The 21,897-nt window shown below is 52.3% G+C and overlaps 3 protein-coding genes across 9 annotated transcripts in view; 2 read left to right on the forward strand and 1 right to left on the reverse strand.

Annotated features, from left to right (window-relative positions):
- The window catches only part of NKTR (natural killer cell triggering receptor), a 51,027-nt gene extending 42,261 nt beyond the window's left edge, over positions 1-8,766 (forward strand). For 2 of the 4 annotated variants that reach the window (XM_041734311.1, XM_041734310.1), the window contains 5 exons: positions 1-2,886; positions 5,437-5,532; positions 6,608-6,664; positions 7,193-7,297; positions 7,877-8,766. In XM_041734311.1, the coding sequence (XP_041590245.1) occupies positions 1-2,886; positions 5,437-5,532; positions 6,608-6,664; positions 7,193-7,297; positions 7,877-7,964 (3,232 nt within the window). In that variant the 3' untranslated portion in view covers positions 7,965-8,766. Of the gene's footprint in view, positions 2,887-5,436; positions 5,533-6,607; positions 6,665-7,192; positions 7,298-7,876 lie in introns of those variants that run through there. The other 2 variants (XM_041734312.1, XM_041734313.1) reach the window with 2 other exon arrangements.
- On the reverse strand, positions 2,881-15,873 carry LOC121478889 (translation initiation factor IF-2-like). Of its 2 annotated transcripts, XR_005984603.1 has the most exons (3): positions 15,316-15,626; positions 10,854-11,091; positions 2,881-6,688 (listed from the first exon to the last, which is right to left on the reverse strand). XR_005984603.1 is itself a non-coding variant. In XM_041734319.1 (2 exons), exon 1 carries the CDS (start codon positions 15,871-15,873, stop codon positions 15,400-15,402), a length of 474 nt encoding a protein of 157 aa, XP_041590253.1. In that variant the 3' UTR covers positions 10,458-11,091; positions 15,316-15,399. The 2 variants fall into 2 exon arrangements, 1 of the variants encoding a protein (XP_041590253.1); XM_041734319.1 differs by lacking the exon at positions 2,881-6,688 and having other exon boundaries at positions 10,458-11,091; positions 15,316-15,873.
- Positions 15,014-21,897, forward strand: part of ZBTB47 (zinc finger and BTB domain containing 47) — a 13,775-nt gene continuing 6,891 nt past the window's right edge. Inside the window, exons 1-3 of one of the 3 annotated variants that reach the window (XM_041734317.1) lie at positions 15,822-15,996; positions 19,351-19,393; positions 19,609-21,180. In XM_041734317.1, the coding sequence (XP_041590251.1) occupies positions 19,352-19,393; positions 19,609-21,180 (1,614 nt within the window). In that variant the 5' untranslated portion in view covers positions 15,822-15,996; position 19,351. Of the gene's footprint in view, positions 15,215-15,821; positions 15,997-19,350; positions 19,394-19,608; positions 21,181-21,897 lie in introns of those variants that run through there. The other 2 variants (XM_041734316.1, XM_041734318.1) reach the window with 2 other exon arrangements.

A 21,897-nucleotide genomic window follows, 5' to 3' on the forward strand; every position in this document is an offset into this window, starting at 1 on the left:
ATTAAGTGATCCCTGTTCAAGCCGATGGGATGAGAGAAGTTTGTCCCAGAGATCCAGGTCGTGGTCTTATAATGGATATTATTCAGACCTTAGTACAGCAAGGCACTCTGATGGTCACCATAAAAAACGCAGGAAAGAGAAAAAAGTTAAACATAAAAAGAAAACTAAAAAGCAGAAACATTGCAGAAGACACAAGCAGACTAAGAAGAGAAGGATTATTGTACCATCAGACATAGAATCCTCAAAATCCTCCACCCGACGAATGAAATCCTCTTGTGACAGAGAAAGGAGATCTCGTTCTTCCTCGTTATCATCTCATCGCTCCTCAAAGAGGGACTGGTCTAAATCTGATAAGGATGACCAGAGCTCTTCAACCCATTCCAGCAGAGACTCCTACAGATCTAAATCTCACTCGCAGTCTTATTCTAGAGGAAGCTCAAGATCAAGGACTCCCTCAAAATCCTCATCACATTCTCGAAGTAGATCAAAGTCCAGATCTACTTCCAAGTCAGGGCACCAAAGGACAACATCAAAATCACCAAGAAGAACAACCTCTCAGTTAAGTGAAAGTAAAGCAGTTAAAACAGAACCCTTAAGAGCAACAGCACCACAAAATGAAAACGTCGTAGTACAACCAGTGGTGGCAGAAAATATTCCTGTAATACCATTGAGTGACAGTCCCCCTCCTTCAAGGTGGAAGCCTGGACAGAAGCCCTGGAAGCCCTCTTACGAGCGAATTCAGGAAATGAAAGCTAAAACAACCCATTTGCTGCCCCTCCAAAGCACTTACAGTTTAGCAAATATTAAAGAGACTGGAAGTTCATCATCCTACCATAAGAGAGAAAAAAATTCAGAAAGTGATCGGAGTGCTTATTCAAAGTATAGTGATAGAAGTTCGGAAAGTTCACCAAGGTCAAGGAGCAGATCTTCTAGGAGTAGATCTTATTCCAGATCATACACAAGGTCACGAAGTCTTGCTAGTTCACATTCAAGATCTAGGTCTGCCTCCTCTAGATCTCATTCACGAAATAAATACAGTGATCGTTCACAGTGTAGTAGATCCTCGTCATACTCTTCTGTTAGCAGTGATGATGGAAGACAAGCCAAGAGAAAATTTAGATCCAACGGGAAAAAAAATAACACTTCAAGTAAGAAGCACAGCGGCAGCTCTGAAAAGAGACTTCACCATAAATATGTGAAAAACAGAGACAAGTCTTCAAGTCAGAGAAAGTATAGTGAAAGCAGGTCATCTTTAGATTATTCTTCAGACAGTGACCAGTCAAGTGTTCAGGTTACACAGTCAGCCCAGGAAAAAGAGAAGCAAGTCCAAATGGAAATGAACAATAAGCAAGAGAAGAACAGAGATGAAGAGAAATCTAAGCCTGAACAGGAATGCCCTCGTTCTAAGAAAAGAGTCTTGAGAGAGAATCTTTCTGATCACCTTAGAAATGGCAGTAAGCCCAAAAGAAAAAATTATGCTGGGAGTAAGTGGGACTCTGGGTCAAATTCTGAACGAGATATAACAAAAAACAGTAAAAATATTTCCCGGCCATCTTCTGATAAGGAGGAAGGTGAGGCTACATCAGATTCTGAGTCAGAGTTTGGTGAAATTCACAGCAAAGCCAAACCTGCAACAAAGTCTTCAGCAAGTGCTTCGCTGCCTGATGGTAATGGTGCTTGGAAATCAGGTAAGCAGCAGTCTTCGACCTCTGATTCTGAGGGTTCCTATTCCAATTCAGAAAACACTAGAAGAAAGGCACGGAAGCGCAAACATGGGTCAAAGGAAACTCTTAAAAGAGAGCAGACCAAAAAAGCAAAGGAGAAACTGAAAGGGAAAAAAGACAAAAAGCACAAGGCTCCAAAACGAAAACAGGCATTTCACTGGCAGCCTCCACTAGAATTTGGTGAGGAGGAGGAGGAGGAGATTAGTGAAAAACAAGTTACTCAGGAGGCAAAAGAGAAAAAACAAGTTTCTGAAAATAGTGAAACCATGAAAGAAAATATTCCACACACTGAGAAGTCCTGTGAAGAGGGCAACTTTTCAGGTAAATGCAATCCAGTCACGACTTCTTCGGATATGGATCAGCCTGCTAAAGAGGATACTAAACTCAGTGCTTCTCCCACAGCCTTAACTACTGAGGAGAATGTCACTGCTTCTCCCTCCAACATTCAGCCTATTGCAGAAAGTGTCCCAAGCGGAGTGGAGGATGTGCTGCAGACAGATGACAACATGGAGATCTGTACTCCTGATAGGAGTTCCCCAGCAAAGGAGGCATCCCCTCTAGGGAATTCAAGGCTTGCCACTGCAGACGTAAACATTGTTCTAAAACAGGATATGCACACAGAGCATCCTGAGACAGAGGAGTCAAAACAGGAGAGCAGTATGTCCGAAAGTCAAGCAATGGGGGATGTGGGGAAACAGGACAGCAGCCCTGCTAGCTTGGCCAGCACTATAGAAAGCACTGTGAAGAGAGAGGTGGCAGAGAAGAGCCAGATCAGTCTCATGGATAACAAATGGAAGCCCCTGCAGGGTGTGGGGAACCTGGCGCCACCAACTGCTCCCACATCCAGCACTGTGGAGGTAAAGGCATTGACTACTGCACCTGACATGAAGCCACAAGGCCTGAGGATAGAAATTAAAAGCAAAAATAAAGTTCGGCCTGGGTCTCTCTTTGATGAAGTAAGAAAGACAGCACGCTTAAACCGGAGGCCAAGGAATCAGGAGAGTTCAAGTGATGAGCAGACACCTAGTCGGGATGGGGATAGCCAGTCCAGGAGTCCAAGCAGATCTCGAAGTAAATCTGAAACCAAATCAAGACACAGAACAAGGTCTGTCTCCTACAGTCACTCAAGGAGTCGATCACGAAGCTCTACATCATCTTACCGGTGAGCAATGTGTTCTCTTTTTTCCTCCCCCAAGGAGCATTTATTACCGTTTAACTTGGAAGAACATTAAAATTAGGGACAAGATCACTCTTTCCAAAAATCTGGAAGGGAGTAAGGGGGTAGTCTTGTGCTCTGTGGCTAAGAGAGCCAGTTTGAGGACATAGGAAGTGGGGATTTTAGGTGAAGAAATTTGGGTTCAGTGTCAAAAACTATTATTTGTCACTTAAAGCTCTCTGGTAACAGAAAGGAGTTGCCATGATAGGTGGCAAGTTTCTCTCCTTGTCGGTGTGACTCTGCTCTCCCGCCTCTCAATGATGCCTTCGAAGGGAATCCTGAATTTACAGAATTATGTAGGATTTAAAGATCACTAATCCAACCCTCCATTTTACACTAGTGGGAGGTGAGAGGCAAAGTTACTTGCCTAACACCTGCATCTAGTTGATCTTTATTTTGAGGGTTAGCAGGGAGGCTGTGGTAAAAATGATCGTCTTTAGATTTATTTATTTTGGTTCAAGCTGCGTCTAACTTTTGTCATCAGCATAGGCTGGACAGTGCAGAGAATGAGAATTTTTACAAACTAAAGAAATTAGGATGATGATATGAAGCTAGTAATTTGTATTCCTTTTTTCTTTTCCTTGTAAATATTTCATGGTTTACCTCACTATCTCTTACTTAATTGCTCATATCTCGAATGTGTACTTGTTTTTCGTCACTTGACCCTAAAATATAGTAAGAATCTTTGGGGTTTTTCTCCCCCCTTTCTAGCTATTTGTCTTCCCTTTCTCACCGGAATTTCTTTAAAAATAGGAACCAACGCTTGCCATCTGTAACAGCTGTCTCCCATTTACTCTTTAGTTGCTTGCAGTCTGTCTTCTGTGCTTCCCTCCCCCGCTTCTTCCTAAAAGGGCTATTTTCAGGTACTTCGAATGAGTGCCAGGGTATGTTTGCCATCCTTTCCATCTTTCTGGAACCTGCTGCTAGCTCTCCTCGACCCTCTCAGACCATTCAATGCCTGTGTTGTGGGCCCTTCTTCCTCCTCTTGCCCTGACTTCCAGCAGGCCCAAAGAGCTGCTGAATCCTGGCCTTTTCTTTCTAGGTTCATGTTCCTAGATGCAGGCAGCTATTGAGCTATTCCTGTCTGCTTAACGTCTGCCTGCCATTCGTGCTCTGACAGTTCTGTGCTGTTGGTGATGCTGGCCACCCTCATTTAGCTTCCTGCCGCTGCCTTTGGGGTGGGTCTCATTTCATTTTATAAATAAAGACAGGGTTAGAAAGCCTAAGGAATTTGCTTTAAGTTATGCAGCTGATGGGTAGTAGACTAGACAGTTAACCTTTACTCCCTCTTTTGGTTACTCACCTGGCTGTGACTCTGCTACTAGACTGAACTCAAGTCTGGGACCATTTCCTACTTATCTTTCAGTTACCTCACAGAATCTGCTCTGTAATTATTTGTTGAGTAAACGACTAGAGTCTTATTAGAACATAACATATTCTTTCTCTTGTAGATAAACTAGAAGCAGAGCATGTCTTCTAAAACATGAGTACAATGTAGTGAATAAAATAAAACCTATGAAGATGTTACATAAGTAGCCTAGACACAGGGGTCTTGTTCTGTCATAACAGGTAGAAGGTTGAAGAAGAGTGGGGAGCCGAGGGAATGCCAAGGGGTGGAATTGCACTACTTAAGTTCCTTGTTTTATTAAATACTAAGTAGATTTTTTAAATGATTAGGTATAAATAATATTTCACATTATGTCATCTAGTTTTTAAAAAATAGAGCTTTGACATACCTGATATATCCCTACCCAGTGCCATCCTACTTTCTTCTCTCTTAGAATTAAACATTATTCTAAACTTTTGTTGTAGTTTTGTTGTTGTTCTTTAGATTTGGCACAGATATTTCTATCTGTATACAATGTTTTTGCATGTCTTCAAACAAAATCTTTACAGATAATATACCTACGTACTTACGTACATACCTACATTCGTGTTCTACCTCTGCATTTTTCACTCAGCATTATGTCCAGGCGATGTCTGTGTTGATGTACTTCATTCATTTTCCTACTTGAGAATATTTTACTGTATATTTGTGGGCCACCCCAATTCTGTCATTAATGGAGATTGTTTCTTCTTCTGGTCTTCCAGATAAAGCTCCAGTGAACATACCTTTACCAGCCTTTTCTGTTTTATTGCATTCCATTCAGTTTGTTTATTTTTTTAAGATTTTACTTATTCATGAGAGACACAGAGAGAGGCAGAGACACAAGGTAGAGGGAGAAGCAGGCCCCACGCAGGGAGCCCGATGTGGGACTTGATCCCGGGTCTCCAGGATCACGTCCTGGGCTGAAGGCGGCGCTAAACTACTGAGCCACCTGGGCTGCCCACATTCCATTCCATTCCGTTTAAACCCTCATAAGCTGTCATTGTCAAACCTAGTATGAAGAGTTTGTGAATGGCCTTTCCTTTGGTTGTATTCTCCCTCTTCCTATCCTACTAGTAATTGTTTGAACAGCATGGTGAGTTAATATATTTTTTCATTCTTCATTGTAGATCAAGAAGCTATTCTAGAAGTCGGAGCAGAGGATGGTACAGCAGAGGCCGCACAAGAAGCCGGAGCAGTTCCTACCGCAGTTACAAAAGTCATAGGTGAGTGTGGGGAACCGACCCTACCATGTGGTCTGCATCCTGTCTGCTTTTCTTTTTTTTATTTATTTTTATTTTTTATTTTATTTATTTATTTTGTCTGCTTTTCAAGGGCTGCACAGGCAGAGTGGTGGGAGCCGATGAAAAGAATCCTACCATCACTGAATACCAGACAGGCCTATTGTCTTGTCTAGTTGTTTCTTTCTAGGAACTGTCAGATTCTCACTGGCTTTTCTCAGGATGTGATTTTCTCAGAGTGAGGAAAGAAGCAGTAGAAATCTTTAAGAGGCCCTGCCTGCCCTGCCAGGTCCTCTTAAAGATCCCCGGGTGGCTTAGCAGTTTAGGCCTACCTTCGGCCTAGGGCGTGATCCTGGAGTCCCGGGATCGAGTCCCACATCGGGCTTCCTGCACGCAGCCTGCTTCTCTCTCTGCCTGTGTCTCTGCCTCTCTCTCTGTCTCTCATGAATAAATAAATTAAAAATCTTAAAAAAAAAAAAAAAGGGGGGGCTCTGCCCACCATCTCCCCCTCCCTGCAGTATATCTTCTTTGACCTCAGTTCACATCTGCAGTCACCTCTTGGCTTGGGTTTAGGACTGGGATAAGAGGATTGATTTGTTAATAAGAGGCCACAGGGTGGAGCATGTGGGACCCATGTTCTCCCAGCTTCATCAAACCCTCTTTCGCCTCTCAGGTAATCTTTCTAATGAAATCCAACATGCTTTTTTTAAAAATCCAGTGTTCGGGATCCCTGGGTGGCGCAGCGGTTTGGCGCCTGCCTTTGGCCCGGGGCGCGATCCTGGAGACCCGGGATCGAATCCCACGTCGGGCTCCCGGTGCATGGAGCCTGCTTTTCCCTCTGCCTATGTCTCTGCTTCTCTCTCTCTCACTGTGTGCCTATCATAAATAAATACAATTAAAAAAAAATTAAAAAAAAAATCCAGTGTTCTTTTGATAAATGAAGTAGATACAGCTACTGGATTTCATGGTGTTTTTTCCTTGATGGTAAAGAAATGTCTAGATTTTTGATATGGCCTATCCTGACCTACAAGATGATAGTCCCTCATGTGATTCATATTAGGACATCCAGCAGGAGCAGATCCAGGAGCAGCTCGTATGATCCCCACAGTCGGTCCAGGTATGAACAGGGATGGGGAGCCACCTGTGAGGGAAGATTTGAAAGGCCTTGTTTTATAAACCCTTCATTCCCTTTCAGAAAGTGTTATATTCTATTGAAAAATTTAAACACATGTATTTGTCTCTCATAAAATCATATCCTATCTGCATGAGGTTTTTTTTTTGACCAGCTTTTATCTGTTGGCTCATTGTACTCTGTAGTGTCAAAAGTGAAAATTGATACCTGATGGCAGGTATTTATTGAATATAATTGCCTAAAAAGATCCACCAGATTCAGTCAGACTAAGTCAGTGTTAACTTTGTAACATTTTTCAATGCAGAAAATAAATTAACATTTTTCTGTTTAACATGGTAAGTCTCCCTGGGTCACTTGTTAAGTGTTTCCAGTACTTGCTGTGCAAATGTGTCCCTCACACTGTCATGTAATAATGCCCATGTTCTCAGAGAACACTGATCAGATCATAAACAGAAGTGGAAGCATGTGAATATTTGAATGGGAAAATTGAACATTGTGTTGTTGCTGTTAAAGCAGGTCCTACACTTACGATAGCTACTATAGCAGGAGTCGGAGTCGAAGTAGGAGCCAGAGGAGTGACAGTTACCACCGAGGCAGAAGTTATAACAGGCGATCCAGGTGAGTCTCCCTCCTTTAGATGACTACAGGGTGTGCTGTGCACACTGGTGTGGGAGGTGACTTTGTCCACTGTGTCTGTCCCTAGGATCTAGCAAAGTGACTGGCTCCCTGAATACTTTTCAGAATAACTGATGGTGACCGTTGCCAGGTCCTCTTGATGTCCCAGTGGTCCTATCCATACCTGCCCCACCTTCACCCCTCGTGGGGTCCCCATTTTGATTTCTATGTTTTTAAGGAAACTCGTTATGTGCCTTTTTTTATATTCCTTCTTCAGTCTAATTAAATATTGATGTTCATTTTGGGTAACATGGAAAATTACTCTGCTTATTTGCATGAGTGGATTTCAAGTAATTTCCCAAGATGCGATGTTTCTTTATCTTAACCTTGATATTACTACCATCTGTCATTTAAAACATCTTTGAAAAGTCTACACTGTTGCCACAGTCAGGACCCTACTCATCTACCCACTGTGCAATGCACATCAGTATTGCTTTCAAGCCACTCATATCAAAAAAGAAGCTTTAAGAAGAATTCAAAGGGTTGAAGTTAAAAGGTGTCTGTATATTTCTTTTGTTACAGGAGTTGTAGATCTTATGGCTCCGACAGTGAAAGTGACCGAAGTTACTCTCATCACCGGAGCCCCAGTGAAAGTAGCACATATAGTTGAAAATGTCCCCTTTTTTGATACAAATTATATATTATTTGTAAATATCTGGTAACTTAAAAGTTTAAGAAACTTAATGGCAGTCTGTTGTTCTATTTCAATATTAGAGATAAGTTTGAAAAATAGACATTTCTTGTTATTGTTCATTTACATGTGCACAGAATTTAAAATACAGATATGTCTCCCAAAAATATTTTTATGCCACATTTTACAGTAGCCAACTATGGAAATGAATTTCATTTTCTTGAATCAAGAAATCATGAAATTTAAGTATAATTTGCAATATTACTTTAGGTTGTCTCTTTCCATCTCTTGTATTCCTTAGAATACAGATTATTTTTGCCCGTTTTTCAGGTTTTAGCATATCTGCTGCCAAGCACAGAACTGTGAAGAACTGTTAAAGGTGGCCAAATATTTATAGACCAGTTACACCGTCTTATACATTTGTGCTCTTAAAACAAACCACCCAGAATTGATACTAATGGAAGCCAGGAGGATAAGGCAGTGGCTCTGGAGTTCTTCATTCATTCATTCCTTCTTGCTTAACCCAGAGGATCAGGAAAGTGGTCATCATACAGCCCCCCATCTGTCTTACTCCAGGCTGGCTGGTGAGGTTAAGAAGAGTAAATCAGCCTTAACTATAATACCTGCACTGTCTCTAAGGCCCTAATGTTTTATGTGCTTTTTAATAAATACTATCAGAAGTTTAGATTATAAAAAACAATTCTATTCCAGTTCATGTTTTGGTGCTCGGTACCTTTTGGTGCCTCTTTAAGTATACTTTACATTAGAATCTCATAGGAGAGAGAAATGATTTTTTATTTTTATTTTTTTTAATTCGCTGGCACCAGGCATGGTTCCTTCTGAACTATATTCACTTTCAGAATTGGAGAGCTTTCTCAAGTTCAGGTGTGGCCTGGGACCCCCTGGAGCAGGCAGGATTGGCACAGGGAGTTGTGTGGCCCCTCAGGGCTGCTGCACATAACTGGCATGTGTGCCTCTAGGAGAGTGGATTGAAGAGTTGACTTCAAAGTACTACCAAAAACCTCACTGCCACCATCCTGGAGACATTTTGGAGGGCCTTTGAGTCTTTCAAGTAAGAGAGATCTACCACAATAGCAGTTAAACTGTTCTAAGCACCAGCATGTTTCTCCTCTTTCTTCTGTGACCCACTCTGACTCAGTGAACCCTTGCGTGACGGAGTGAGTACAGGATGACAGGGGAAGGGAGCGCCATACAGTACTGCACAAATTATACATGTTTGGTTTTGGGTGGTTCCTCCAAAAATGATTTGACCTGTAGAAACTGGTGTGATTTTTTTTTTTTTTTAAATCTTTGAGTTTTTCCCCCAAGTGTACTTAATCACCTTAGTGCCAGTTTATAAGCCAGTTATGCAGAAGAATTCATATTGGATGTTTGATATGGAACTTTGCACCATTCTACCCAGGCCTTGCTTGGGGTACTTGGGAAGTGGGAAAGAGCCCTCAGTTGGAGGTATCTGACAACCCTTGAGGGGTGAAGCGGTGACCATGGATATATTAATAAAATCATCACCCATAAAAAGTTCATAAACAGGGTTAAATTGTCAGCTGTTTGCCAGATTGATAGACGAGAGTACATTGAAAAACAAGACCCAAGTCAAACAAACGTACTTCCTAGTGAATACAGAACAATGTGTTATTCATGTGAAGGGTTTTCAAAAGTTGCCTGTAATACTCTGTGGGGAAAAAAAAAAGGCATTCAGAACCCAAACCAGAAACTGCCAAATCTAATTAGGTTAGGAAAAGTTACCTTTGGACAATGTATTCATTTTCTATTGCTATGTAACAAATTACCCCATACTTAGCAGCTTAACAACACCCATTTCTTAGCTCACAGTTCTGTAGCTTGGGAGTCTGGCACAGTGTGGCTGGACTCTCTGCTCAGGGTCTCACCAGGCTGAAATCCCGGGTTAGCAGAGCAGCATTCCTCTATGGAGGTTCTGGGGAAGAATCTGCTTCCAGGTTCGTTCAGTTCCCTGACTCAGCCAGAGGCTTCTCCCTCAGCTCCTGACGGCTGCTTGCTTTCCCTCTTGTGTGTTCCCCTCTGTCCTCAAACCCTCAGTGGCCCATCTTATGCTTCCATCCCTCTGCCCTCCTCCATTGTTTCAAGGTTTGTATAATTAGATTAAGCCTGCTGATCAAGTCTCCCTATTTTCAGGTCAGCTCTGCCATAGAACATAGCATAATCACAGGAGTGACTGCATAGGTGCAGGGTCCTAGGATGGGTGGGGGGTGGCGTGGGCCGTTCTAGGACCCTGTGGACCCCAGACATTAACTGCCCATTGCAGTGGGGTTTCATCCCCAAAAGGTGGGCCCTTGGAAGAGTTGATTATTTCCAGCCGCAGCATTCAACTGTGTGTTTACTGAATGAACTACAGAAATAGCTTTTCTGCCTAGAGGGGATTGTTCTGTATTTTAAGTTATTTTTTAATAAAATTTAATTATGTTGTGTATTGTGCTTCTTAATAGAAAATGTATTATTGGACTGTTTTTGTAACGTCTTGTTTACTGCAAATGAAACATATAGCTGGTATTGTTCAAAAACTGTAGAAAATACTTTTGTACATATTGGCAGTGTCTAATTTGTATACAATTCATTAAAATGTTCCTAAAACTTGAAAGGGGGACCTCATAGAAATTAAAATATATACTTAGTCTAAAGCTGTGCCTGTTTCCTTTCTTTACTCATCCAGACTTCAGATCTTTCTGAAGTGTTGAGTCTCTTTGCTGACCCAGCCAGTAAAGAAACTTCATCTCTGCAGCTCATTTTCATCTTGTCCCTTAGTATCAGTGGTGGGGCATGAGGTGGAGCCGGAGAGAACTTCAGGCCGTGATGGAAATGTTCACCTACCCAGAGAAGCATTGATGATGCTTGGTCTTTCTTCCTCTGCAAACTTCGGATTTCCTCCAGACTTTGTTGTTGTCATTCAGCTGAGGTGACTTGCATACAGACATCTTTGCTAAGGAAGGAATATGTCCCATCTTATTTGGGAGTTGCTGCCAAGGGACAGCACGTTTACCTGTGAAACCACGTACAGCCTCCGCACATCCTCCCTAACAGTGGTTCGCCGGGCACATAGCACTCGCTCCTAGAGAAAACATGATATTTTTAGTGTCCACATGAGAATTTGCAGGGCAAGTACAATTAACTTTTTTCTCCTCAGAACTCAGAGGAATTTGTATTTTTTTAGTGAATACAACATAATCTCTTGCAGAGATTAAGTTTTCAGAATTAACAGTGGACCCTCAAGTCAGAATCCCTGACAAAAGTCAAATCTGGATGAAGTAAGATTTAAAGAAAATTTTCAGTCTTTTTTGCTGTAGGAAAATCCCCAAGTGAGGTTCCTTTTTAGTGAGTTCCGGCATTTTGTTCACTGATAGTGATCACTTAGATCAGCAGGGCAGTACTGGAGGGAAGTGCATTGAGAGCTTCAGTCTTGACTGTTCTGAATTAGCTGGGCATCAAGTAAAGGGCAAGTGACCATGGACACTGGCTAGGCATCACTGTTGGGAAGGGAGAGGAAGCTGTGATCCCTGCCCTGCTAGTGATGCAAATTAGTTGGCCAGGTGAGGCCTGGAAGCCCCACCTCAGGCTGAAAGAGCCTGGACTCAGTTTCTAGAAGTCCCGTGAGGAACTTGGGATAGAATGAGCTGGGAAGCAAGCTGAGAGGAATCGTGCTGGGCAGGAAGAAGTCCTTGGGTGCTCTAGGGGTGGTAGGCAGCCTCGAATCCGATCACGAATAGGTTGGGGGGCCCTGGAAGAACAGGGGGAGCGCACCACCATGACAAAGCAGGAGGCTTTAACCGTCCATTTAAAGGTTTTGGTTAGAGAGAAGAGGCAGTGCTCCCTTGCCCCTTTCTCCTCCTCCCTGTGGATCACGAGGCCCCAGAGGGGCTGTGTCAAGCTTGAGGCCAAATATTTCTGCCTCCTGAAGACCCTGGGACCTCTGTTCGCAGCTCCACAGCCAGCCTGAGGACTGTTTGGGTCCCCTCGACCAGGCTAGAGGGCCGAGGAAATCAGTAACAAAGGAGTGACCCCGAGCCTCTGACTGCTCACGTGTACTAAGAGGAGTTGGACTGCCTGTTGCTTGGCTCACGAGCCCTGAAAGAGGGTGTGCACAACTGGCAGTTGTGGAAATCGGTGGTGCCCTCCCAGAGGGCTGATGGATAGAGGCTCGGGCTGGCGCTTCCCAGCCTCAGGTCACTCAGGTCCTCCTGCAACCAACATCTGTACCAGCAGGCCAGATTCTCAGAGAACGGCTGAGCAGGACCCCACTAACCTCAATGCCTCTGGCTTCACTTGATTTTATTTTGAGCAAAGGACCTCTGTGAGCAATTATTCTATGGCAGTCCCAAGGGATTTGAGCCAGAGCCACACTGCCTGGGTTCAAGTTCTACTCTGCCAATTCCTAGTTGGATAACTAGATAAATTGCTTGACCTTTGTAATTCAGCTCCTCATCTGAAAATCTGGAAGACCAAGGCCTGCCTCTTAAAAGCAGTGAGAATTAAATACTTAGAACCGAGCATACATCAAGGTCCAGGGATGCCGGCCCCTGGGGTTGCCTCCAGGAGGAGCGCAGGAGCCCATAGGTTTCATGTGGAGAAGCCCAGGGTCCCTTGAACCGAAAGGGTGGGAGAGGACTCTGGAAGCTGCTGGTGAGGCATCGAATGCCAAGGTTGTGAGGTTTACACAGCAGGAGGGAACTGGGCAACCTGCTGGTTTGAATTAGGCCCCACCCTCCAGCAGCTGCAGCCTATTAGTGTGGTGCTCGGTGGGGGCAGAACACAGGAGCAACACCCCCAGCTCCACACCCAGAGCTCTATGCTCGTGACCCTGCAGGGCCCTGGTCAGCCCCTAGTGGGCAGCTGGAGCTGCCCTGTCATCCCACGGGCTTGATGCCGTGTTGTCCCTCTGTTCTCTGGCACAGCCCACTGCTGTCCTGTCTCAGCTGCAGCAGCTACATGGCCTCTGCCCCCCTAGGGAGGCCGAGCCCTGCACATGCAGGCACCCCCACCCCCATGCCCCCTGTCCACCGCTGGGCTGTTTGTTCTTCCCAGGTTCAGTGGGGCGGCGGGGGGCGGCGGGGGGGAGTTGTGTAGTCCGGAGTCCCCAAGCAAGCCTAGGAACTGCCCTAGCACAGTTTGGGTCTCTTTCTCCTCCTTGCCATGGGAGAGAAATGGGGCTAGATGCTTAAGGAAGCGAGAACACCCTGGAGCTGGCCTCTCAAGGCGGGAGCATGGCTTTGCTGACCTTGCCAGCACCCAGCCCCAACTGTCCCAAGGATCACCCAGCTCTGCACCTATCTCCATAAACTCCTGGATTATTACTCCTGGGGCCTGGGATTCTCCTCCCTGATAACCCAGTCCTACCCCACCCCTCCAGAAAGCCTGCCTTGACCGAGCCTGAAGTGAAGCTCCCAGGGCAGGGCCCTCTCCAAAGGCAAGAGCCATTTTGCCATCCCTGTCAGGCCATTCCCGCCCGACAAGAACCTGGGCTTTACCGCATCAAACCGCCTCTAGTTCCCTGCAGATGCTGCCCTGTCTCCTCTCCTGGCCTTTGCAGGGGCCGTTCTCTCTGCCGGGCATACCCCTCTGCTCTCCCTCTGCTCTAGTTAATGTTCACTTCCAGGCTTCAGCTCTGGGCGGCCCCGTCTGAGCCCACCATACTGGGCTCATGTACCCAAGTGCCAGTGGCCTCTCCCAGAGCTGGCTCTGCCCTGGGGCTCCCCTAGTAGATGGACTATAGACCCCAGTATTCCGTCTCTTCCCATCTAACCCCAGCCCCTCCTTGGTTTGACTGCAGCAGCCAAGGCCAATCCCGAGAAGGCCAGCAGCCCTACCTTGGTTACTTAACGCTGGCCACACCCCCTCGCCAAGCCTTAGCTGGAAGCGGGCCCAGGAGTGTCCCGTGCAGTCCTCTCTGCCAGGCTCCTCCTAGCCCGCCGGGAAGGCCACTGTCTCCCAACTTCCCCTTTCCCCAGCTCCTGACACTGGTGCCTGGCTGCATGATTTGTCCTGCTCTGGGCCTCACTGTCCTCATCCAACGATCCTTCCCTTGCCACTTCCCAGGTCAGTGCCAGGACCCCCTGGGTCCGATGAAGTGGGCTGGAAGGGAGGAAGGGGCAGAAAGCAGCCCTGAGGTGACCAGCTGGTCAGGCATGCTGGCCACTCTGGCCTGGCCCCAGCCTGAGGCCTCTGGGAGCTGAACCAGCTGTCTGCGCACTTACCAGGGCCACAGAAGTGTAGGATGTCTGCAGCAGCCGCCTCTGGGGGCACGTCCCCGGCTGTGCCCCCACCTCTCCTCCCATGCCTTTATCTACCAGGGTCTATCTATCTACCCCACACACCATCTAGCTATGTGTATCCCTCCCCTTCCCCTTGGCACTCTTCTGGTCACCCCCATCTTCTTTGCCCCTGAGATGTCTTCTCCCTGGCCTCTGGCTCAGGAGGCCCTTGCCATCTTACAGGACAGTCCATCAGATTTTATGGTGCTGCCTGCCTGGGATCTTCACCTCTGCTCCATTTCCTCCCCCTGACGCCCAGAACCAAGTCACTCTGAGCAGGCTGCAGAGTCCCTGCCCACTCATGAGGAAGATTGCATACCCCGGGGCTACTGCGCCAGCTGGGCAGGGGCTGCTGTGTAAGCACAGGGCACGTGTGTGGAGGGCCACGGGTGCTGCCAAGATAAGGGCCCTATCAGAGTGACCAAAAGTGGGGCAGCAGCCAGCCTGGGGTGGGGTGGGGGCCCAGAAGGGCATCTGAATGATGGCATGGGCCACACGAGAGGCCCACAGAGGCCCCCTCTCCACAGTGGTCCAGCCCCCACCTGGGCCCTGCCAGGCCAGCGCCCGTGGTCCCCACCCTGCTGCCTGCCTGCTCAGCCTGGCAGCGTTCCTTTGCAGCCTCCTGCCAGCACAGCGAGCCCCCTGCCCCCACTGGTGTCCATGCCAGAGCAGCATTCCGCAGGCCTGGCTGCATCTCCCCAGCAGAGTCTGAGCGGGGAGGCTACTCAGCAGTGGTCAGGTCACAGGGCTCAGGGGCACAGCGGGGCCTGGGCCTCTGGCCCCCCCTCCTTTCATCTTGCCTATTCCCTGCCAGGGTCCTGGGCCGGCCACCGTGAAGGCCTGGTCACTGCGGCTGTGGTCCGGTCCCGCATCTCCTGCCCCGTGTGGGCGTGGGCGTGGGCGTGGGCGGCCGGAGGAGGCCACCAGGTAGGGATGGGTCCCCCGGCACAAGGAGCCCTGGGCTGTCCTGGCTTGGGGCGGGGCGGGGCGGGGCGGGGCGGGGGCGCCAGCCCGGGTCCCAGACTCACCCTCAGGTCGGAGCAGCCCGGGCCAGAGGGTGGGGGGCGGTGAGCGAGGCTGGGGTACGAGGGTTCGTCTCGGCGTGGGCCCGCTCAGGGCAGCAGGTGGAAGCCCTTCCGCAGCCCGTGGGGGAGTGGGCGCGCCCAGCTTCCCGACCTCGGGCCGCCTCCTACTCCGCCCCCGCCTCGGTGGCGCAGCTGGAAGGCACCGAGATTAGACTCCGGGACGGACTTCCCCGCACGCGGGGGCTCCGCGCAGGGCCGTGGGGCCGGGGCCCACCCGCTGGGATGGGAGCAGGGGGGCTCGGCCGGGGGCCCCCGCGGCCCGCGGCGGAGCAGGCTGCGCAGGGGCCGCGCGCACCACGCGTGTCCGCGCCCCCCGCCGGCGCGCAGGGCGGCCTGGCCCTTTAAGCGTCCAGACGGCGGCCCCAGCTGACGCGCGGGCTCCAATCGGCGCCCCGCGCCCCCCGCCCGCCGCGCCCGAGGCTCTGGGGCCGCAGCTGCTCGGCGGCTGGACTCGCCGCGGCCCTGCGCCTCCGCCCGCCCGGCCGCGCCCCCGGGGGCCATGGTCGCGGGGCCCTGCGCGGGGGCGGCCCCCAGCGCGGCGCTTCATGGAGCGGCCCCGGCCCGGCCGCCGGGGGCAGCGCGATCCCGCGGGGCCCTGTGAGCCCCCAGCGCCACGGCACCATGGTACGCAAGGCCCTGCCTGTCCCGCCGCTTATCCGCCCACCTGCCCGCTGTGCCCTCGGAGCGCGAGGCCCGCCGGCTCGGGGCGGAGGAGCGGGAGGCATCTCCTCCCTCGCGGGGTCTCCCGGCCCCTTCTCGCGGGTCCCCGCGGCCGGGAACGCGGCGCTGTGGCGCGGCCCTCGGCGGGGAGGGGGTTAAATTCCTGGGGTGGGGGCCGGGCGCGAGAGGCTGGAGTCTTGCTAGGCACCCGCGGAGGGGGGCGCCTCCCCGAGCCTGGGACGGCGCCGCCCTCGGACTGGGTGATGGGGGGGAGGGGGGAGGTCGGGTTCCCGCCTGGGCCTTGGGCCACGTGGGCGCCGGAGCCGCCCTGCCTGGGGATTTGGGGCGACGGGGCCAAGCGGGGTGTGTTGGGGCGGGACGTCCGCAGCTCCGGTCCAAACTACTGTGTGACCTTGGGCCAGTCCTCTGCCCTCTCTGGGCCTGTGTCCTGGGAAAGGAATGGGGCCATGAGCAGAAGAGGCTGGCACAGACACCCCCTCTCCAAGAGGAGGAGCCTGGAAGTCATGACCTGTGCCCCTTGCTCCCCCTTGCTCCGGTGGGCCCCACCCCCGGCTGCCCGGCAGTGAGGATTGGCGTGGGTGTTTGGGGGGTGGTGCAGATCGTGCCCAGGTTTCAGCCCAGGGCCTCCAGGGAGGTATCTGGCAGTCTAGGGAGCCCGTGGCTTTGTGGCACTGAGACAGGGTGCCCCTGGGATGCAGAAGGCTCTGGCCCTGGTGAGCAATCTCAGCAGGTGTCCCTGGCACCTGACCTCCCACTCCCCCAAGCCCCACCCTGCAGTGTCTCTGGCAGGTACAGTTTGAGGGCTTGAGGCTCCCGGCAACAGGGTGCCTGACCACTGGCCTGATGGTGCATCTTAGACAGGCTGACCTGGCTTGGACTTGAGGGTGGGGTGTGTGGCTGCAGCTGGCCCGGCCCATAGGGCGGGATATGTGCACTTCCAGGACCTGGCACATCTGGCTGGGCAGGGAGGCAGGCGCAGCTGGTGGGTTTTGCATGGGAGGTGCCAGGTAGGGGGAGGGGGTGGCTGAGCCCCGCTGGAGTATGGACTCTGGCAGCGCCCAAGTCACAGTCACACGGCTGTGCCCTGTCAAGGAAGTCCCACCAGGGTGCCTGAGAGTCTGAGAGTCTGAGGCCCCTCCAGGGGGCAGGGTGGTGCTGGCTTGGGGCTTACTGCCCTGGGAATGGAATCTTTGGGGGCACCAGTATCTTCCAGGCTAACCCCTATCCCTCCTTCCCTGCTGAGGCCAGAGGGACCAGATCTGCACACAGGAAGGTCAGGCACTCCCCTTTCTTTCCAAAGCCAGGTAGGCACTGGAGGGTACTGGGGCTCTGGGACCCAGGATGAGCTCCTCTCAAGGGCTTGGCTTTAAGAAGCCCTTATCTAAAGCCATTTCTGCCACTGTCTGGCCCCCCAGTGGCCCTTAGAGGCCCTGCCTGTCACAACCTAAGTTGCATCCTGAGCCCTCCCTGACCCGCAGGTGGCAGTAGCTCAGGGGAATAGGTTGCAGGTTGCTTGAGGTAGTGGTGGGGTCCCGGGGAGCCCAGCCGGTCCCCTGAGTCAGAGGTTCCCCAGATGCCTCTTTCTGCTTTTTAAGTAACTGAAACCCAAGAAATCCATCCCTATGGCATGGTGTCTAGTCCAGTCCAGCAGGGAAAGGGTGGCCTTAGCAGAGCTGGAAGGCCAGGGGCTCTGCTTCTGCTCACAGAACCCATTCTGAGCCTCGGTTTCCCCATCTGGGCAATAGAGTTTGGTCCCAGAAGATGAATCAGAATGAGTCAGAGGAGGGAGATGGGAGGGACTTGGCACCATATCCTTGTTAGATTGGCCAGGCCTGGACAGGCCAGCAGCCCTGAGACAGAGGGGAAGATGGGTGGCTTCTTGGCTGCGGGGAAGGCAGTGTGGGAGAACTCAAGGAAGATGGTGTCCATGGTCAGGAGGCTGGCCAGACTGTGAGCTGAGAGAGCATAGGGTGGGTAGTACGCAGGGGTGGAGGTGCAGGGCAGGGCTGATCCGAAAGCAGGTTGCCCCTGTGGCTCCTCCAGGTTCATTTAGAGGCCCAGGGCTGATTCTCCTTGAGGCAACTGAGAAGGTGAACATAGATAACACCCCCCAGCCCAGTCTGTGCCTACCCACTGCTCCCCCACCAATGGAAGGACTAGCACGGACAGTTGGGTTGGCTATGGATGGAAGGGACTGGGGTTTCATCCCATGGCTTGCAGGGAGGTGCTTGGGGGAGAGAGCTGATGGCATTTTGGCAGTGGGGCAAGGTATCTCTCAAATATAGGAGGCTCTGACCCAGCTAGACAGGGCCTGAGGATGGCCAGAGGCTGGGACCTGTGGGATTGGTCCAGGCGGGCAGGTGGTCGGTAGATATTAAGTGAACACCTGTGGCCCAGGCAGGGCAGTGGGCAGCCTGCCCCCCTGTGGGGTCCACCTTTTGGGAAAGCTGCTATGGAGAAGCCAGGCATGATTAAGCCAGCTCTATTTCTCGACAAATCACGGGTTCTGGATGTGGCTCAAGGGCCTGATAATCTGACCCACCAGACTTTGAGGGCCTCTCTGAGGCTCCAAAGGCCCCAGGTAGCGTGGCTTCCGAGATGGGGCCATCTCAGAGCCTGTGGGCCTGGACCATACCTGTCCTGGGGTCTGAGGGCCTTTGAGAGAAGAGGGTCTAGGGCAGGCTTTCGGGGCCTCCCGTCTCTAAGCATGGTAGATGGGAAACTCAGCTCTGTCCTTCTACCCCCACAGAACCCCTGTATGAGGGGGAATTGCCGGCAGCCAGGCCTGAGGCCGTGAGCAGCAGCCTGGCCCAGTAAGAAGGGGCAGGCTAGATCCCATCAGCCTCCTCCAGCAGGGCAGTGGGACCAAGGCCTGGGCCTAGATTTCTTCACAAGAATTTCTACCCCTGCAAAGCCTTGGGCCCAGGCCTTGAGGCCCCCACTGCTGGTGAGGTGAGGGGTTTCCTAGGTACTACCCCTAGGGGTGCAGTAGCAGCCAGAGGCCAAGCAGTAAGCTGGTGAGCCTTTCATGCTTGAGGGACCTGAGGTTGGGCAGGGTGGCTTCATTTGTATGTGCGAGTGAGTATGACGCAGAGAACCCGTGGAGCATAGGACGTGCTGAAGGAATGCTCGGGTCTGGGGGGACCGACCACCTCGCCCCAGTTTGCCTGGATTGGCCCTGGTTTTAGCACAGAAAGCCCCACATCCCAGGAAACCCGTAGGTCCCAGGCACTCCTGGATGTCGGTGACCCTAGTCCCTGTTCCTTCCTCTTTCCTTTCTTCCCCTTCCTTGCGCAGGATGACCTCCTGTTTCACGGGGAAGAGCTGCAGGCCCAGGAAGGTTAGCCACTCACCCAGGAGCCGACGGTCGCGATTGGAGTCTGAGCTCTAAGGGGCGGCTGGCTCGGGCTGGAGTCCTGGTTCCCCTGCGTCCTTGCCGGAGCTTCGGCTCCTTTATAGAACGTGGAGCCAGGAGTGATGGGCAGGCTGCCTCCCGGAGGGTGGGGGCTGCCCAGGTCACTGGCCTTGACCTGACCTGTGCCCTCTGCCCCGCAGTTGCTGGTTGAGAAGACGACAGACTCACCGGCGGCCGAGTTCTCGCTGGTGGAGGACGTGGCGCTGCACTTCGCCTGCTTGATGGGCCGCCTGAACGAGCAGCGCCTCTTCCAGCCTGACCTCTGCGACGTGGACCTGGTGCTGGTGCCCCAGCGCAGCGTCTTCCCTGCACACAAGGGCGTGCTGGCCGCCTACAGCCAGTTCTTCCACTCGCTCTTCACCCAGAACAAGCAGCTGCAGCGCGTGGAGCTGTCCCTGGAGGCGCTGGCACCCGGCGGCCTACAGCAGATCCTCAACTTCATCTACACGTCCAAGCTGCTGGTCAACGCGGCCAACGTCCACGAGGTGCTCAGTGCCGCCTCGCTGCTGCAGATGGCTGACATCGCCGCGTCCTGCCAGGAGCTGCTGGACGCCCGCTCCCTAGGCCCCCCGGGCCCCAGCGCTGTGGCCTTGGCCCAGCCGGCCACCGGCTGCACCCCGGCCGCACCACCCTACTACTGCGACATCAAGCAGGAGGCGGACGCCCCAGGCCTGCCTAAGATCTATGCCCGGGAAGGCCCTGACCCCTACTCTGTACGTGTCGAGGACGGGGCAGGGACCGCGGGTGGCACAGTGCCTGCTGCCATCGGGCCGGCTCAGCCCTTCTTCAAGGAGGAGAAGGAGGGCGGCGTGGAGGAGGCCGGCGGGCCGGCGGGCAGCCTGTGCAAGCTGGAGGGTGGGGAGGGGCTGGAGGAGGAGCTAGGGGGCACTGGTACCTACAGCCACCGGGAGCAGTCCCAGATCATCGTGGAGGTGAACCTCAACAACCAGACTCTGCACGTGTCCACGGGGCCCGAGGGGAAGCCGGGCACCACCACGGGCCCCGCCACCATGGTGCTGGGCCGGGAAGACGGGCTGCAGAGACACTCGGAGGACGAGGAGGAGGAAGAAGAGGAGGACGAGGAGGAAGAGGAGGACGAGGAGGAGGAGGAGGGTGGTGGCAGTGGAGGGGAGGAGGAGGAGGAGGAAGAGGAAGAGGAGGGTGGCAGTCAGGGAGAGGAGGAAGACGAGGAGGAGGAAGCACACAGCGAGCAGGAGGAAGAGGAGGAGGAAGAGGAAGGGCACAGTGAGCAGGATCAAGAGAGCTCAGAGGAGGAGGATGAGGACGAGGAGGGGGAGGCAGCGAGCAGACAGGGGCCGGCGGGGCGGCGGGGCGGCAGGGCAGAGCCCCCTGCCCATAGTCGTATGGCCACGCGGTCTCGAGAGAACGCCAGACGCCGAGGCCCCCCTGAGCCCGAGGAGGCCAGGCCTCGGGGCGGGAAGAGGCCCAAGCCGGCTCCGGGAGGAGCCTCTGCAGCAGCCCGCGCGGGGCCACAGGCCGCTGACGGGCTGGGGGCCAAGGTGAAGCTGGAAGAGAAGCAGCACCACCCGTGCCAGAAGTGCCCTCGTGTCTTCAACAACCGCTGGTACCTGGAGAAGCACATGAACGTGACCCACAGCCGCATGCAGATCTGTGACCAGTGCGGCAAGCGCTTCCTGCTGGAGAGCGAGCTGCTGCTGCACCGGCAGACAGACTGCGAGCGCAACATCCAGGTGGGTGGGCCTCGGGGGCTCCTTGCGGTAGGCGGAAGGTCCGTGGGATGGCCACCCAGGCCACGCACCCAGTGTCTTGCTGCCTGCATCACTCACACAGGCTAGGGAGGCCAGGCTTACCTGGGCCCTTGGGGCCAACCCGGGCCCAGGGTAGTGAGAGCCCAGGGGATAAGTCAGGGAGGGCTTCCTGCAGGAGGCAGGTAGACCTCGGCTTTGGCACATGGAGACACATACAGATCGGACAGGAACAAACAGTATCCTTGGCCAGAGGGGCCAAGGAGAGGATGAGAAGAGGGAGTTGTCTGTGTACTGGTGGCTGGTGGGTAGCCAGTTCTGAGGAGGGGGGAGCCCGTGTTTTTAGGAAATCCTAGAACTGCTGAAAGCCAGCGGGGCCACCATGTAGTTTCACAGATCCTGCACTGCACAAAAGTACAGATGAGGTAAGGTAGGGTTTGCCCAGAGGGGGCGCCATTTCCACTTTGCTACAAAGTCTGGATAGAGCAAGGGGTGGCCCGGCAGGAGGAAGCCCCTGCTGTCAGCTCTTTGGAGATGCCAGCTGGCCTGAGCTTGGGAAGAGGGATTGGATGAGAAATTTGGGAAGAGCAGGGGCTGCCGAGGCCAAGCAGGGGAGCTGGGCTGCGTGCCAGGCCTTGGGTCAGCCGGAGTGTGTGCCAGCCTGGCCTCTCAGGGTTTGGGTAGCACAGGGCCCGCCAGGCT

This window comes from Vulpes lagopus, chromosome 19 (assembly GCF_018345385.1).
Source record: "Vulpes lagopus strain Blue_001 chromosome 19, ASM1834538v1, whole genome shotgun sequence".
In the NCBI taxonomy this organism is placed as follows: Eukaryota; Metazoa; Chordata; class Mammalia; order Carnivora; family Canidae; genus Vulpes; species Vulpes lagopus.

Excerpts from the sequence above, each read along its gene's own strand:
- LOC121478889 (XM_041734319.1), bottom strand. The coding sequence starts at position 15,873 with ATGGCCCCCGGGGGCGCGGCCGGGCGGGCGGAGGCGCAGGGCCGCGGC.